The 16,812-nt window shown below is 42.4% G+C and overlaps 1 protein-coding gene across 1 annotated transcript in view; it reads right to left on the reverse strand.

The window, feature by feature from the left end:
* The window catches only part of LOC146208542 (aspartyl/asparaginyl beta-hydroxylase-like), a 34,289-nt gene that overhangs the window by 13,605 nt on the left and 3,872 nt on the right, over positions 1–16,812 (reverse strand). The window contains exons 5-11 of the mRNA XM_084594676.1: positions 15,589–15,852; positions 12,435–12,589; positions 9,009–9,243; positions 5,703–5,839; positions 3,333–3,527; positions 2,401–2,538; positions 1,598–1,727 (exon numbers count right to left, since the gene is read on the reverse strand). Of these exons, the coding sequence (XP_084450802.1) occupies positions 1,598–1,727; positions 2,401–2,538; positions 3,333–3,527; positions 5,703–5,839; positions 9,009–9,243; positions 12,435–12,589; positions 15,589–15,852 (1,254 nt within the window). The remainder of the gene's footprint in view (positions 1–1,597; positions 1,728–2,400; positions 2,539–3,332; positions 3,528–5,702; positions 5,840–9,008; positions 9,244–12,434; positions 12,590–15,588; positions 15,853–16,812) is intronic.

Consider the following 16,812-nt stretch of genomic DNA (forward strand, 5'->3'; position numbering starts at 1 on the left):
CTCGGCCGGTTTCAGCGTTAAAAAGCAGCCGCTGAATTAACCTCCCGCGGTAAGCGCGCTTCAGGCTAAGAATCACGCCCTGATCGAGAGGCTGTAAGACAGACGTGCAATTGGGAGGGAAAAACCTCAGCTCCGTGTTAGTGAGCTTGACTTCGTCGGAGTGATGCGCTGAACAATTGTCCAAAAGCAAGCAAACTTTACGGCCCTGCCGCTTCATGTCGCGGTCGAATGCCATCATCCACTCGGTGAAAATAGCGCGGGTCATCCATGACTTGTTGTTCGCCTTGTACTGCACAGGTAGGCTACGAGTTCCCTTAAAACAGCGCGGCTTGGCACTTTTGCCTATGACTAACGGCGGACGCTTGTCCGAGCCATCCATGTTTGTGCAAAGCAGCACTGTGATGCGTTTTTTGCTGTGTTTGCCGCCGTGACAGCGCTGCCCCTTGAAGTCGAGCGTCCTAGCCGGCAACATCTCGTAGAATAGCCCGGTCTCGTCGGCGTTGTAAATGTCTGCAGGCGCGAAGTTGCTTAAAATTCCGGCCATGTTACTCGCCTTCCAAGCAGCTGCTCCGTCCACGTCTGCTGACATTGACTCGCCGCACAACACTTTTCCAACGATGTTATGGCGGGCCTTGAAACGGTTTAGCCAGCCAATGCTGACTTTAAAATCATCAATGCCAAGTAGGCATGCATAGTTCAAGGCTTTCTGCTGGACGATGCTTCCGGACAGGGGGACGTTGCTGGCTCGTGCTTCCACAAACCACGCATGCACTGCTTTGTCCAACTCTTCATGGAGGGGCCGCGTCACCTTTTTGTGCTTCGAGGATGTGCCTGAAGCAAGTGCCATTCTCACGCTGTCCTTATTGCCTAGAATCGTTGACAGCGAACTTGCAGGAATTCCGAAGTCTTCAGCAATTGCCGCTTTCTTCCTTCCGCTTTCTGCTTGGGCGATTATTTGAGCTTTTTGCTCAAGGGAAAGAGTTTTGCGTTTTTTCACTTGCGTTGCCATCGTGTCCTGCGGATGAAAACTCGTCGTTGTCGAAGAGAAAGGCAGCGAGTGAACAACGCGACCACGACACAAAGCCAAAATGGCGGAACTGCAATCACGTGATTTCATGCTTAATGTGGCTTTGGATTTGACTTGGACTTCTCGCCAATAAAACTAGTTTCGGTTTCGATTTTGAACGCGAAAATTTCGTTGAAGCGGAAACGCTCTGCAAAAATGGTTCGTTGTGCAGAGAAATTTAGGCCATTAATTCTTATAGGATACTCGCGGGGAATAAAAAATTATTCGTTGTCGCGGAAATTTCGTTGTGGCGGTATTCGTTGTGGCGGGATTCAACTGTATAAATAAACACTGTCAGATGGCTTCAGCACTTTAATCTCCACAGAATTCAATGCCACCATGCCTTTGCAATCAAGTGACAGGGTTGCAGTTTCCAGCAGAGCCACAATGTGGAAATTAAGGTGAGACTTCACTCATTTAAACCGCCGCGAGATTGATCATAGCCTTAATCAAAGAAACAGTGTGGGGACCCAGTGTGTGCTCCTTTCAATGGCTACAGACTACAGAAAAAGAGCGCACACTTGTACTTGCCTCTTGCGAAGATTTCAAACTGCTTCCAGTCTCCAGAATCCCTCAGGTTTTCAGATTCGGGTTTAAAGCCTTTGTCTGTCATTAGAGACAGTGCTTCGTTCTTTATGTCAAGCCAGTGTTTTTCCAGTTCCTAAATTAAAAGCGAGAAAAACTGTAATGTAATTTTCAGCTAGTCTATATACTACACAGGCCATATCTGCCCCAACAAAGCACATCTCAAGTCTCACTAACTGTCTTCAAGGGGTGACTGAAACAAAATACTGCAATTTTTACCGACACAGCTTGTAGAAGTACTCGCACACCTACTTGAAAATAACAATTTTCAGATTCACAACACTATTTGCAGTACGCAGTATCGCAAAATAGGAATTGAACTGGACAAACAATAGCTGGCGTGCCACTAAATTAAATTGGTTCACAGGAAGGGAAAGGCGCAGTAACTGTCACACTTGCTCTGTGGACACCCGAACCGCGCCGTAATGGAAGGGAGGAAGGTGGGAATGAAAGTGGAAAGAAAGAAAGAGGAGCCGTACTGGAGGGCTACGGAGTAATTTCGACCACCTGGGGATCTTTAACGTGCGCTGACATATTTTCGTAAATCAATTTTTTTCTGAGCACATGCTGAGAAATAGCACCCACAGCTTGCCAAGCTTCCTTTGCCACCGTGCTGCAAGTTTCGGTTAATGACCATTTCTATAGCTTTGTATGCTGACTCTGTGCTGACACAGCATACTTCAGTCCCAAAATTCCCTTGAATTGGGCTGCGGTACACAAACAACACAGTCAATGACCTTTGATGCTACCTTGATGCTTGATGCATACGGTGTTTCATCTGGGCTCCACCATGGCTGGGCTTTGAGGCCGTCAACACTGTACAAAGAGCGCTGGTACACTGATGCAAATAAGCCCTCTTTAACTCCTTCCTTGTAGATCTCCAGTGCCTGCAAAAGTAAACCTGCGTGTGAATCTTTCAACCTTGCATCGAAAAACAGTTATTAAGTTTTTTGCAAGCTCGTACATGACAAAAATTCCACCCCAAGATATTGGCAAAAGGCTGCTGAACTCTGTTGGTGGATAATAGGCAACTCTAGCCTCTGTACATAGATATCCCTTCCAAACGCCGTTGTGCCTTAGGTTATCGAGCCTGTGAATGCCCGAAGAAGCAATGAGATGCTATTTGCTTCTTTTAAACATTGCTACAGAGAAAGAAGCAAGCAATGCTGAAAGCGATGCATAACTATCAGCCATAATTAGCAGCATACCCATACTCTTTTGACCCTAACTCCACACTTGCACTTAATAAAACTAATGCCTTTACTTTATTAGTGTTATAAAAATGCTTGACACTGGAAGCGAGGCCAGTAATAAAGCAGCAACCACTGATAGCTCGACAGAGCCGAAAGCCTGCCTCACCACCCACTAAGCAGCCGTCACACCAACACCGCAACAAGTCTTGCCATTTCATGCTATAGACATTCACTTTCTTGTATGGAAATTAACCTCGCCCTCATTACGTGGCTCAACACACCCTCCACTAATTCCAGAAACTGCCTGCCTTGAAAGTCACGCAAATGCAAGAACAGTCCTGAAAAGTTGTGCAGAATTTCAGACTCTACAACATATGGCTGGATGCAAGGCATACTGGAGTATGCCTAAACCAACTTTTCTTGCTTCAGCATGTCTTGTTACTTTGTTGAGATAATGTGTGGAGTGGAAGGTACCATTCAAACGTCACCTTTTCATTTTGTCCAACCCTTTGCAGAGCATCGCCCAGGTGCAAGTAAAATCGTCCATCCACAACACCTGGCTCCCTAGTTGCAATGCCTTCACCCATGTACTTGATGCCTCCTTCAAGATCATTCCTCTCAGTTTTCAAAATGAAACCATAGTGCACCTTGGCAAACCCGTCATCTGGTTTTTGTTTTAGGACCTGGAAGGGTAAAAATGCAAACCATCATTTTGTAAGGTAGGGGTCATTAAATACACAGAGGTAGCAGTGCGAAAAACGTGCACCTATCTCATTACAGAGGTAATGCCTGTGGGCCTCTGCGGCAGTAACCGCAGTAACCGCAATGTGAGCATTCTTTACTCTTAGTTTTGCTACGTGATAAGTCACTTATTCAAATTCAGGTATGCTTTCATCAACAGAAGCTTTGTCTTCATGTACAACCTCTAATTACTGTGATAGCTGTTGCCTTTGTAGAAGAAAGGTCAAACACTTGTAATGCTGCAGTTATCACTCAAGTATGTAATGCAGAACTCAAAGTTGAGCCTCGTATAGGTTTGGTTTGGTTTATAGGGTTTAACGTCCCAAAGCAACTCAGGCTATGAGAGACGCGTAGTTGAGGGCTCTGGAAATTTCGACCCCCTTGGGTTCTTTCGCGTGCACTGACGTCGCACAGCACATGGGCGCCTTGTTTTTTGCCTCCGTTGAAAAGCACTCATCGCGGCTGGGATTCCATCCCACATCCTTAGGTCCAGCAGTCAAGCGTCCTAACCACTGTGCCACCTTGGCTGGGCTTAGCCTCGCATGGATATTCACAGGTAAAAATTAAAGCAATGGATGAGGACAGCAGCCATCACAATTAAGCCAGTACAGAACCCCAAATGATGAATTAAGCTCAACTTACCGCTTCAACAGTCGGTACTAAAGTTTTCTCATTGCTATTGTCTGAAATTAATTACACTTCTACGGTAACGACATTCATGCCTGAGGTCAAAGAAGCTGTATACAAGCTTGCGTTTCCTCCAACTAGTAACTTTTAATTCATTACATTGTGTTAAAAAGATACTGGGGATGAATTGAAGTTGGCCCTACATTGATTGATTACTTTGTCCCAAAGATAATTGAGTTAGAGAAGACCAAAAAAGAAAATACAAGTATCTTCCATCGTGAGTAACTTTCGTCAGCAAACTGCAATGCTGTCAAGTGCATTCTTTTTGTGACTGATCTCCGAGGCCGCACCACACTGCCGTCCAATTTACAGGGATTATGGAGTACCAAATATTCTTGACACCATCATATTCACAAGCCTGCACTGGGTGGTGGGAAGAATATTCTATCCTCAATGCCACTTTTCTTAGCAATACTTCTCTTACAGCCATATGATCACCAAACAAGCGATAAGTCTAAACAGTCCAACTTTGCCAAGAACAGAAATTGAATGGAAGGAACAAATTTTTCGCTCCTTGAACGAGCTTTTTTGGCAGTACGTCAAGAGACAGTACTAAAAACAAAATATGGCGTTTAACTAAAGCAAGTGTTTCAAGAATCGCTTGCAAAAACCATTGTTTTTTGAACTAAAACTGGAAAAAGGGTGATCATTACTAAGAGCCAGAAATGACGCAGAAAGGGGCATAACTAGACCATTGGGCGCTTTAGCTGTGGTACTTTGGTGGCTGTCTGCTGCTTGTAAAAATCTCGGCAAGTGGGCATGCATTGTCGTTTGATACTCTGAAGGACACGAACGCCGATCTAATAAATTTACATCTTGAACGAACGCCAACTGCCGATACGAAATACAATTTGTTTAGCCCTATGTTTTCTGTAGTTCAAAAGCGCATGAGACGCATGTGTTCTTGCACACCATGCATGTTTGTGCCACCAATGGCTGCATAGCATTTTGGCATGGTAATCTTAGCAGAAAATATGAAAACTTTACCACCATTGTAACAAACCTAGAACCTCCAAGCCACATTTCAGCCTCCAGCATCTTACTGCATGTCACCTGAAACCCATTCGCCCATTAAGAGCCCAGCTTGAGGACAACTCTCAAGTGCCCGTTTCTACATCATATCAAGTAAGTTGCCGAACTCCCCGACACGTCCTCCAGGTTCGCACGTCGTCTCCTATACAGATTTAAAACTGCTTGTAACAACAAAACTATTTTTGCAACAAGTATAAAAACTTGTTACGATTAGTTCTAGGACTCAGCAATCACATTGACAGGCATTGTAGCCAAAGCGAAATTTTGTTGCAGTTGGTTTTTAATGTACTTGTCATGCTAAGAGAATTCGGCTAAAAACAACTCCCGCAGTGAATGTCCGAAAGACACTCACTGGATGGAAAGACAGTGAGCAAGTTCAGAAGGGAGAAATGTGGCACCTGTTCAAGAAGTTGGGCAGCAACTTTCCCTTGACCAATCATGAGGTAGGAGACTGCCATTTGGTTCTTGAGGGCGACATTGTCGGGATAACTCTTGCTCATTTCAGCCTGCAGTTTTAGAGCTTTTGTAAGAAATCCTGAAAAGTGGAGAAAAGGGAGCTCAGTTCAAGTTACACAGCCGCGGCGACAATTTGCAGTGTAGGCCTACCTTGCCTCTAAATGAAAAAAAAAACATTGTCGAAGTATGCCTAAACTAAGGCACAAATATGAACTTCCTAGCATTCAAGCTTTATGCACTGCTTCAATCTTACAGTGCTTCAGTGCAAAAAAATTAACAGCCCTTTTGCACCCACAATGTATTCTCTGAGTAGCTTATTGCAGGTAATTAAGCACATTCTGGGTTTTCAATGCAGCAAGATTTTTCGACAAGAGCCAGGATGTCCTTTGATGAGACAAAAAAAGGAACTACTACATAGATATCCAACTCGAATTTGGAAAAAAAAGGTATTTTTCTTTCAAACTGGCCAATTTATTTTCTCATCCAATGTCCTCCTTAATCATGCTTGTACCACTAGCAATTTCCTAATGCAGTAGAGCCTGTGTATAATAAGGCCACTCAGAATAGCCAAAATCCCTACTGCACCAGTGTCTTCCCTATATTGGTTGTTGGTGATGACATAATTCTTAGGATGTTACCTGGTAATTTTGCTACTTACCAAATGTGTAGTACTAGTTTAGAAAAGAAGCACTTGAGATACCTTCCATGCTGTTTTTCTCATCCCACAATGAGCCAAAAGTTCCAGTTATCAAACTAATTTTATTGCACTTCTGATTCAATTAAAGCATTATGGAAGTACCATATTTCTGCAAATACAACTCGGCCATTAATATAATGTAAAGAGGAAGTTTGAGTCCCTACAAAAATGAAAGCTTTGTATGAACATGACATTGCATTCTGCAGCCTATCATTTAGAAGGAAACAGTTACAAAATACAATAGACATAACCAAAGTTAATTAGGTTTCTATTGCTGCAAAATATTTCACACTGTTCAAGTACCATGTTCATTGTTCTACAGGACAAGCATAGCCATAGCCAAAGCGTTTTACTGAAACCATTTCTTCATTAACGACATCCTTAAAATAAACAGAGGAAAAAAAGTGAGGGTGAAACAGAATGACAGCTGCACTTAGATATACCAATGCTTTTACTATACTACTGTGAAGCCTCGTTCTGTCTGTTTGCTCACACTCAATGCCACCGGGCACAGCTTCATCCCTTTTTTTCTAGGGCAACATGCACTGAAATTTATCTCGAGCCATCACAGCCATGCGTGACTTCTTCTGCGTTGTTCCGGAACGTTCTGGTTGCCCTTAGTGACTTTATCTCGATATTTCCTTGCCAGCTCTGCGTGCTAACGAGAGCAGCAGGCATTCTGAAGTTATAACCGCTGAGCAAGTTTGCTGCTATAATCAACGCTGAATTACTCTTTTCAGTTCGCGGGATTTAACGTCCCAAAGCGACTCGGGCTATAGAGACGCCGTAGTGAATAACTCCGGAAATTTCGACCACCTAGGGTTCAACGTGCACTGACATTGCACAGCACACGGGCTCCTTGCTTTTCGCCTTCATCGAAAAGCAGCCGACGAGGCCAGGATTCGATCCCGCATTCTTGGGCACACTAGTCTAGCGCTGTAGCCATTGCGTCACCTCAATAAAAGCATTACTTAAAGAAGCCCTTCACTGTGTTCCTGAGTACTGCACTACCGCCACAACTTTGTGACAAGTGGTTGAGGTGCTGCTGTATATGTCTGGAGCAACCCCTACAAGCCACGACAACAGCCTTCAAAGTGTCGCCCCAAAGAATCTGCCTAGAGCACATTGAGCCAGCCGCAGAAGGGCTGCCACCTAAACACAGGCTACTCTACAGGACCCTACTTGACCCCGAACAATGGCCCAGCCCATAGCCTCGGTACTAGTTATTACCCAGCAGAGCCGAATCGCCCCAATTTTCCACAGCCCCTCGAGCAAAAATGCAAACGACTGTTTAGATCAGTGCGGGCAAGTAGCAGCCTTCAACAATTGAGACAACAATTTATAGCTCCAAAACATCATCTTTACACTTTATGCTGCTCCTTGTAGATGGCATGAAAACCACGAGCTTCCTCAATGACTTGCCCTGCTGCAGTGGCACAGTGGTTAAGATGCCCATTTACTGTACCAGACCACCTGGGTTTGAACCCAACTGCCAGCGGCTCCATTTCGATGAAGTCAAAACGGAGAGGCGTCCGTGTTCTGTGCAATGTCAGTTCAAGATCATCAGGTGGTCGAAATTTCTCTGTAGCCCTCCAGTGTGGCACCTCTTTGTCTCTTTCCGCTTTTACTCCCACCTTCCTCCCTTCCCTTACGACGCAATTCAGGTGCCCACAGAAAAAGTGTGACAGATACTGCTCCTTTCCATTTCTGCAAACCAATAATTATTATTATTATTATCCTGTATAACTTGGGAAGAACTCAAGAAGAAGCCATTGAAGGTATTGGTGACAGATGCGAGAAATGTAAGAGCATAACTGCTCCCGCAGTCCAAGATCCCACTCCCCTATGTGCCCATCCTTGCTTTCGTTGAGGAAATGAAGCACATCTTTCATTCCACCGATCTGGTGCGAAGAATCAAGTTAAATTTAAAGTTAAAGTTAAAAAAGAAGCAAGATGAATCTTTAATGCGAGGCATCAAAGAATTGCTTTTTTGCCAGCCTTGCCAGAAATCTACCAAAAGCTACAGCCCAATTTGTTTTTGCTTTTCCATTGCATGAGCTAGTGAGTGAAATAAAAATGTTTTTTTAGCCCTTTGTTGTCTTTCTGACTGCCGCACTACCATCCCAACTATGTGACAATATGCAAGTTCACTGTGGCAAGGCTTCATTATAGTGCATGCATACTTATATTAAAATTGGATACTTAAGGTCCTCCTATTACAAGCTCAACAGATTTACAAGTTCCGTTAAATCTTTCGTGAGGGGAGCCTGCTCTACAGTATCCAAGATAACACTCAAGAATATGCCATCTGTCGACATGCAGCTGCATCAGCATTGTTGCCAGAGGCAGCAATGCTGGTGTGGAGCAACAGTGTAATTAAGACGACAATGTTTCCATGAGTGAAAGTAATGGAATCACACGGTTGCCTACATAACTCCTTGCACTTTGTCACCACCAAGGTTTAAACCGGACATCGAGCAGGGTTTATAAGTGCTTTCAATTAGAAAACAACTGCTATATTCATCTAGTGAGTAGTTTTAAAGCTACTCACCTCGGAAACGCATGCGTTCCACAGCTTTCTCTCCTGCCCTGAGGTAGAGTGTTTCAGGGACTCCAGGCAACGCCATCACATCCAAATAGGCCTGGATACACTGCTCCAAAATCGCATTGCTCTTCTTGAGCTCAGCCATCTTCTCCAGGGATAGCGCTTTGCCATAGGTGGCTCTGGGACTTTGAGGGTGAGCACGGAGCAGTGCTTTAAACTTCTCTAGGGCCTTTTCCGGGGACTGAAAGGGGTAGCTAACTTGAAAACATGCACCTACGGAGGGTGACCATGAGCACAGCTATACTGGGAAGTGACTCAGGGAAACGCCAGTAACAGAACAATCCGTGAAGCACACATTTCACACGCAACTTCAAACACGGTCAGTCATGTCAGTAGCATGCTGCATTTCGACAATAGTGTTCAAAATACTATAATTAATTCACAGCAACTTCAACACACACATGGTGCAAACTTGTGACTCGTAGAAAAAGCAAACTATGCAAATAAGTCCAGCATACCCACATGGTACAGCATGTGCTGTCATGCCCATTAAAAGATAACACAAAAATCCACACAAAAGCATTCATATTGGTGCCTTTTTACAATGAGACCTACCACACACAAGAAAGAAAATGAATTTCTCTCCACCATAGAGCACATAAAAAACTGAAGTTAGTTCTAAGTTATGTCACTTAAAGTTGGAGTAATCAAGCGTAACCCACTAGTCTCGTAAAATTATGTAATCACCCAGTTGAAAAAGGCGACTTCCACAACAAACAAACCATAATATGCCACAGTGAACCTTCCCCTAGCTCGATTTTAAGTGATAAGAAGTGAAAGATGAAGTCAATCTAGGATTAAACACTGACTGATATTCCAAATAGTACAGCTATTACTTTTTTGTGGTGTCAGAGGACCCTCCAACGTGACAAAAGACAAAAGCATGACAGGGTAGGGCTACTGCCATCATTCCACATTATGTGCACTGGGTCAATGTTTTGTTTGTCTCCAAAAGTGCGCCTCGAGAAATGTACCAACATAGGTTTTCTCTATGTTCAGTGTGCAGTTATAATACCAATCAATACTGCCTCACTAGTGGTCCAAGTGCTGATAACTTAAGCTAGTAAGACGAGATTCATCATCATTATGCATTAGTTGAATGCACAACAAAAACATACAGTCCCCATGAATCGTAAAGTACAGTTGTATGACTATTGAAAGAGCAATTTAAATATGAATATCAGACAGGAAAGTGTTATGACATTGTCAATCGCATTACAGCCATCACATAACATATACTGGTTTACATGTGTGCTAGCCAGCGCAAAATTAAGGCTTAAACTAGACCAGTGCACACTGGAAGCTGCCACTACTGCAACATTTGCACAAAACTAAGGTTATAGTAATGCAGAACAACTCAATTTCACAAGTAAATTATGAGCTTAGCTGTGTTAGCAGATTTCCATAGCAGAGTCTATTGTCTGTGCGTGGTTATACAAGGGCATGCTCATACACATTTATTGTAGTTTTATTTAACTAGATACTTTGTTGGGCGAGTTGGTACTTATTCATTATTGATATAAACAGCGCGAACACGAAAACAAGGGACAAGAAACACGAAAGCCACAGTACATGCGCATGTACTGTGGCTTTCGTGTTTCTTGTCCCTTGTTTTCATGTTCGCGCTGAATTATTTAACTAGACTTGTGTAAGTGGGCATGCATTACCTCATTTTCACTACAATAATTAAACCTCTCTTTCTGTCTGCAGCCAGGTCAGCTTCTTCAGTTTCCAAATGCTTTAAAAAAGAAGTGTGGGTTAGTGTATGACATGGTAGTAATCTGGGCCCAGATAATCGTTAGTACACCCCAGACCTAATTTCATTTTTTTCCCCCTGAACTATGAATCAGCTACCCAGCCTACATGTCCCAGAACACATCCATTTCCTAGAAAAGAAAAAAAAGACTTCCAATATAACACAAGTTTAAGAGTATCACTCTTTTTTTTTTTTTTTTTCACTTGAAATGAAAATACTACTAATAGGAAAATGCACATGTAGTCAGCCTAATACCCTTCATGTTTGTTTTCACACTCTGCACATGAAACAGCAGAAATGAAACTAACTATGCTTCCTGTGCACAATCTATATCTGTTCATGACAGGATCTCTGAACAAATCTGAACTACTGCATTACAAATTTTCAGAAAAAAAAAATAAAAAAAAAAAAACATTGGAGAAATATTTAAGTTCCACCATTTTAGGGTATGACGTGACAGCCTTATAGAAGTATAGACGCCTAATTTTTGGGTTCGTGGTTCATCCTTTGTAATAATGTCTAGGACATTACTGCACACGGATCACCATGTCATATTTGCCTACGACAGATGAGTAATTTAAAATCGAATTTCTTTTCTCACCTATTTCGATTTCAACAGTCGATTGATGGCAGTGACGTCAAAGTCAAGTCTAGGTCACATGAGGGTGAAAATACAGCAATATCATTCCTGTGTCATTTGAATTGACTACAATGATAAAGCCAGCTTGCCTCAAGAACAGGAATCCCTACAAGTGAAGAATTGGTGATTATATTGCTGTTTTTCATGCCGCGCGTCAGGACTTGATTGTGATGTCTCAGCTATTTCTCTGCTGCTGAAGCCGAAACTGGCGAGAAAAGAAAATTCAATAACTTATTTAGCGGTCGTAGACGAAAACTGCCTTCTGATCGATATACAGGAGCAGCTTACGTATCATTAACAAGTAAAATGCCACCAAAATTTGATGCCTATAGTCCTTTATTAGCTCTGGTTTGCAGGCTTCTATTGTAGATCCTTGTTAATGTACATGCCCTTTACTACTAATCTAATTACTAATCCCTTAATTTGTGACTATATTCTCTCACACATACTCAATAGCATACAGCTGCAAGCTACCAGATTATGTGAAAGACCATCCGAAATGATATAAAACATTGCTGTAACCAAGACACACAAACATGCCCGCTGGCCTAAGGGCAGCATGTATAACTTGGTAATTCGGATTCCTAGTGCCTTGGAGGGCCGGGTTCCAGTACCACCCTCCCATCTCAACGGCGAAGCCCAAGTTAGCAGCTTCGACCAAGTGATGTTGGTCTCGTGATGTCACGCAACCCAATGACCTGCCAAAAGCACGGCATAATTTTTCACTAGCAACGCCGACACTGCCAATGTCGGATTTCCTGGAGAATGGGCCTTATTACTCTCACATTAATAATGAACAGTTCGAGGAAAGAGCTAGTAAATGTTCCTTACACATCTTCCAGATTAGAGGTCTAAAATTAGGCAGTAAACCAACAGTGCCCACTAAGGATCCAAGTGGCTCAGTGAGCGACACAGACTCTTACACCACAGTATGCTGCTTTTCGGTTATTTTGCTTGCACTGCAGGATGTACTAACCTTCTCTATAAGCTCTTCAGACTCCGTAAGATCCTCATGAATCTTTGCATCATACTCGTTCGTGGTGGCAGTCTGTTCATCAACAGAAGCCGGGTTTGTAACTATTGTCTCCACCGTAGATGTTGCCATTTCTGAAACCGGCGGTGACGAAGCTTCTGTGAAAGAAAAATGAGAAAACAATTAACACACACACACACAAAAAACACTGCTATAATACTGCACTTCTATCAATACTTGACACTATCCAATACTTTTCAACTATTCACAAAAAAATACTGTCCTACAGAAAAAGTGCGCAATGACATTAAAGCACGCCACAACCTTGGACCACAACTTAAATTTTCTGCAAACTATTGTCTCAATATACCCATAGGATTACTGTAACTTTGCTGCATCTATCACAGTGAATTCTAGTGGGCAGATGGCAGAGGAACAGACAGTGCAACCTGGTTCAGTTTAGTCTGCACCAGTAAAACAGTGAAAAAGTGAAAAAAAAAAAAAAAAAAGGCGCTGCATCTTTGCATAGGTTGATAATGCTGACAATGGTTTGATTCATGGTGAAAAAACGGTGTGGCAAAAGAGTGTCACAGCTAACATGTTGAGTCACCAGCAGCAGCAGCCAGACTATACCCACCAACCAAAGGCTACTATAAACCAAAGTAGCCTGGTGCATACACTAGGCCGTCCTTTTCAACACAACACTGCTCTGTGGCGATTGCTTCGGGTTGCAGGCTACTGTGAATGATTACTGTGGCAAGTGTAGCTGTTTTTTTTTTTTTTAAGTTCTTTATAACTAAGTTTCCTTTGATTGCATCATATCCAAAGGTCGTCCTCATATTTATTAGAGAAATACCGATAACATGTGCGATTTTTTCGCAAAAAGTTTGTTCCTTGTCATATTGCTCATGATTGTATATCATTCACACCGTTGCAATGCAAGCCAAAGACAACCGACAAAGCGGAGAGCTTCATGAGCACTTCTACCCAACTACCCAGGGCACATCCTAGGCGGGGGGAAGGAGGGGCCAGTTCGTTGGTTCAAGCAGTCATTATACCACAAACCCCCATTATGCCTTTGAGACACACATTATGTTCTGTTGCTGTAAAATTTGAAAATTTGTGTGTGCATTTGCTGCACCCCCTAATTAGAAGAAAGAAGATAATTTAAGCTGCTCAGACAGCATTTTCTAGGCGCACTGGGCCCATCTCTATATTTTTGGTTTCGAAAAGAGGCATGCTTATTTCTAGACAAGAAATGGTCCTACCCTTCTGTACAGTAGAGTTTCAAATGTGACTGGCATAACTGAAATCCTAAAAACAATACTAGATGCTTTAAGAAAAATTAAAAAATGTCGCATGCACAAATCCGGACAGCAGGCCACAAGATGTTATACTGGAGCCATGGCTCCACTTCCTACATGAAAAACATTAGACAGGTTGCCTTCATTTATAGTAACTGAGCATTCATTATATGTGGGATCTTGAAAGCCTGATCAAGTGTACCATCTAAATATATCTTATACTTCACAAAGTAATCGTTATAGCATGCAGCCTCAACTGTCTGCAAAAACCTACAGCGACAAATACACAGTGACAGTGACAGTATGGTGACAGAGCAAGCATTCACAGCACTGAAATACAGAAAAAAAAAATTAACTAAGTATCTATACCACCAAAAAAAAGTACTGAAAACCAGAGTGGCTGCCTCTACAAACTTTCCAGCTAATATTTTTAAGCTTTTGACAGCCACGTTTTGCCCCCATCAAAAATATTTATGCAAACAGGCCATTGGAAAAAAAATTTGTGAGCTTTCCAGTGCAAAATAATAATTATTAGAGATGAGCAAAATTTCATACAAACTGTTATAACTGATAGAAACAGCAACACAGAAATGCCATGACGTATTCCCCGAAGGATCATGGAACTAATTTCTATTTTGAAGGTTCACAACACTTAAAACAGCACAAAAAAAAAAAAAAATGATATTATTGGTAGCAAAATATGTTCACATAAAAATGGCACAGCTATCCCACACACTGTTTGGCAATATATTGTTTACTGCATTTGCTTTACGGCCTAAAAAGAAACCACCATAGTTGTGACATGAAGTATGCAAATTCACCCAAAACAAAGAAGTCACTGATAGGTGCAGCCCTATCTCAGAAAAGCTGGGAATTCACTTTGGACACAATTGTGTATGTAGTGTGCGAAAGGGTTTAAAAATCACATCACAACCACAAAAACACGTCATAAGCGTGTCTAAAACTGTAGCTACAATGTTATTTTCTGCTAGACTGACACATGCTAATGCAATGGACTCTCAATCGATTCAAACAATCAGTTTGCTTCACGCTGACAGTTTGTTCTTGTCAACATTAAGTGTTTTGAAAAAGGCTCTCATTACTCTGAACTCTGTCTATTTTAAACAAATATCTGTTCCCTTTTAGTTTGAATCACTTGCAGCAGACTGTAGCAGTGAACGAAAATGTTATAGTAGCATGTTCATGCTTAATGACCACTTTTCGATGCACTACTTATTATATAATGTTTGTTTTTATTATAATGTTTAATTTTTAGAAGCAACTTGTTCCCTTTAACTGCAGCCACGTGCCAAAAAATTATGGGAGACGCTTAAACTCCGCTTTTAAGGGTAAGATGCGATAGCGTAGGCGACCACGTGACGTATAAAGCTATGCTTTGACCAAGCCGTATTTTTATTATAATGTTTAATTTTTAGAAGCAACTTGTTTCCTTTAACTGCAGCCACATACCAAAATATTATGGGAGACGCTTAAACTCTGCTTTTAAGGGTACGATGCGATAGCGCAGGCGACCACGTGACATATAAAGCCATGCTTTGACCAAGCCATATGAACGTTTCTGCGTGACATAGGAGTAGCGTGCCTGACTGAAGAGAACCGGAAGGTTGATTTTTATTCCACCTTCCCATAACAAATGAGCAACACGAGTTGGCATTCTTCCTAACTGTCTGGTATCATGTGGTCTCATTTAGTTACAAAAGCTATCAAAGAGTCAGTGCTCAGCCTGCCAGTGCTGTGGCTGTGATTTTCGCTCATAACGTCGACACTGACGCTGTCACCGGATTATCTGTGTAACGAGGACTTTAACCATATTGCGTTGAAAGTTAACCTACCTGAAACTTTCGTAGCTTCCAGAGAGACTGCCTGGGCGCTTTCATCTTGCTTGACTTCTGTCGTATGTGATGGTTGCAATATTTCGGTGGAACTCAAAACTTCGCTTTCTGTGAGTACTAATAAAGTTGTCTCTGAAGTTTGTTCACTGGGCACTTTTACGCGGTCAGCAGTTGCAGTTGCTTCGAAGTGCTCACTTGGCATAGTCGTCTGGCTGGTATCGAGTATCACATGCTCCTCAGAAGGCTGTAAATGCTCCGTTGAATCTGTAGAAAACCGAATTTGTTAGCACAGTCGTTTTTCGCTGAGTGACAGCCAATTTAAAGAATGCAAAATATGCTTCATGCACCACAGTGATGCAGTTAACTATTTGCAGGCTTTTTAAAAGCATTCATTTAAACTTTGACCTGCCTGGCATATCAAAGGTAAAAGCAGTCACTATGTGTACCGAGTGTTTCAGCAAACACTTTTCAAGATTCCTAAAAATAGGGAGTTTGAAATAAACAATTTTCAGGAAACAACACTCGGCCTGTAAAACTACATTTCATTTTTGGTGCACCTGGACTTGTATCATGCACAGACCTGTTTTCTTCCCATTTTTGTACATGCCAGTGCACTTTCGCATGAAGATGAATGCACAAGAATAAAATAATGCCCCTGTTTTAAGCAACATTACCTATGCTTGCTTGATCTATGAGGTCTAAAGAGGTGCCTTTCTTGTCTGAGCACTTCATTCAGGCGTACTAAAAGTTATGTGCAGTTTATCAGAAGTGCAATTTCCAAATATGCTTAATGATGTTTCAGTGATGTATAAGAATTCCTGCTTGTCTCAAGTCAAACTCTAAAGGCGGAGTCACGCTGCGGAAACACAACAGCGACAGCAACCGAACAAGTTCGCCAAACAAGCCGCCAACAAGTTTCTGAACCAACTTTTGCCCAACAGTATGTCACATCGCACAAACAGCAGGGAAGCCGAACAGGTTGCTGCAGTGTTGCCTCGGTGTGACAGTGTTCAACCAAAAAAGTTTGCCGAACAAGCCGTCAACAAGTTTCCAAACCAACTTGTTCACCAACAGCATGTCACACCGCACGAACAGTCGGGAGGCCAAACAGGTTGCTGCAGTGTTACCTCGGTGTGATAGTGTTGGGCAACCAAAACAAGCAGGAAACAGTGTCCGTCAACGCTGTTCGGCCTGTTCGCTGGCCGGGCGAATTACCTGGCGACA

Source organism: Amblyomma maculatum, chromosome 1 (assembly GCF_055883805.1).
Source record: "Amblyomma maculatum isolate TAMU_Amacu chromosome 1, ASM5588380v1, whole genome shotgun sequence".
NCBI lineage: Eukaryota > Metazoa > Arthropoda > Arachnida > Ixodida > Ixodidae > Amblyomma > Amblyomma maculatum.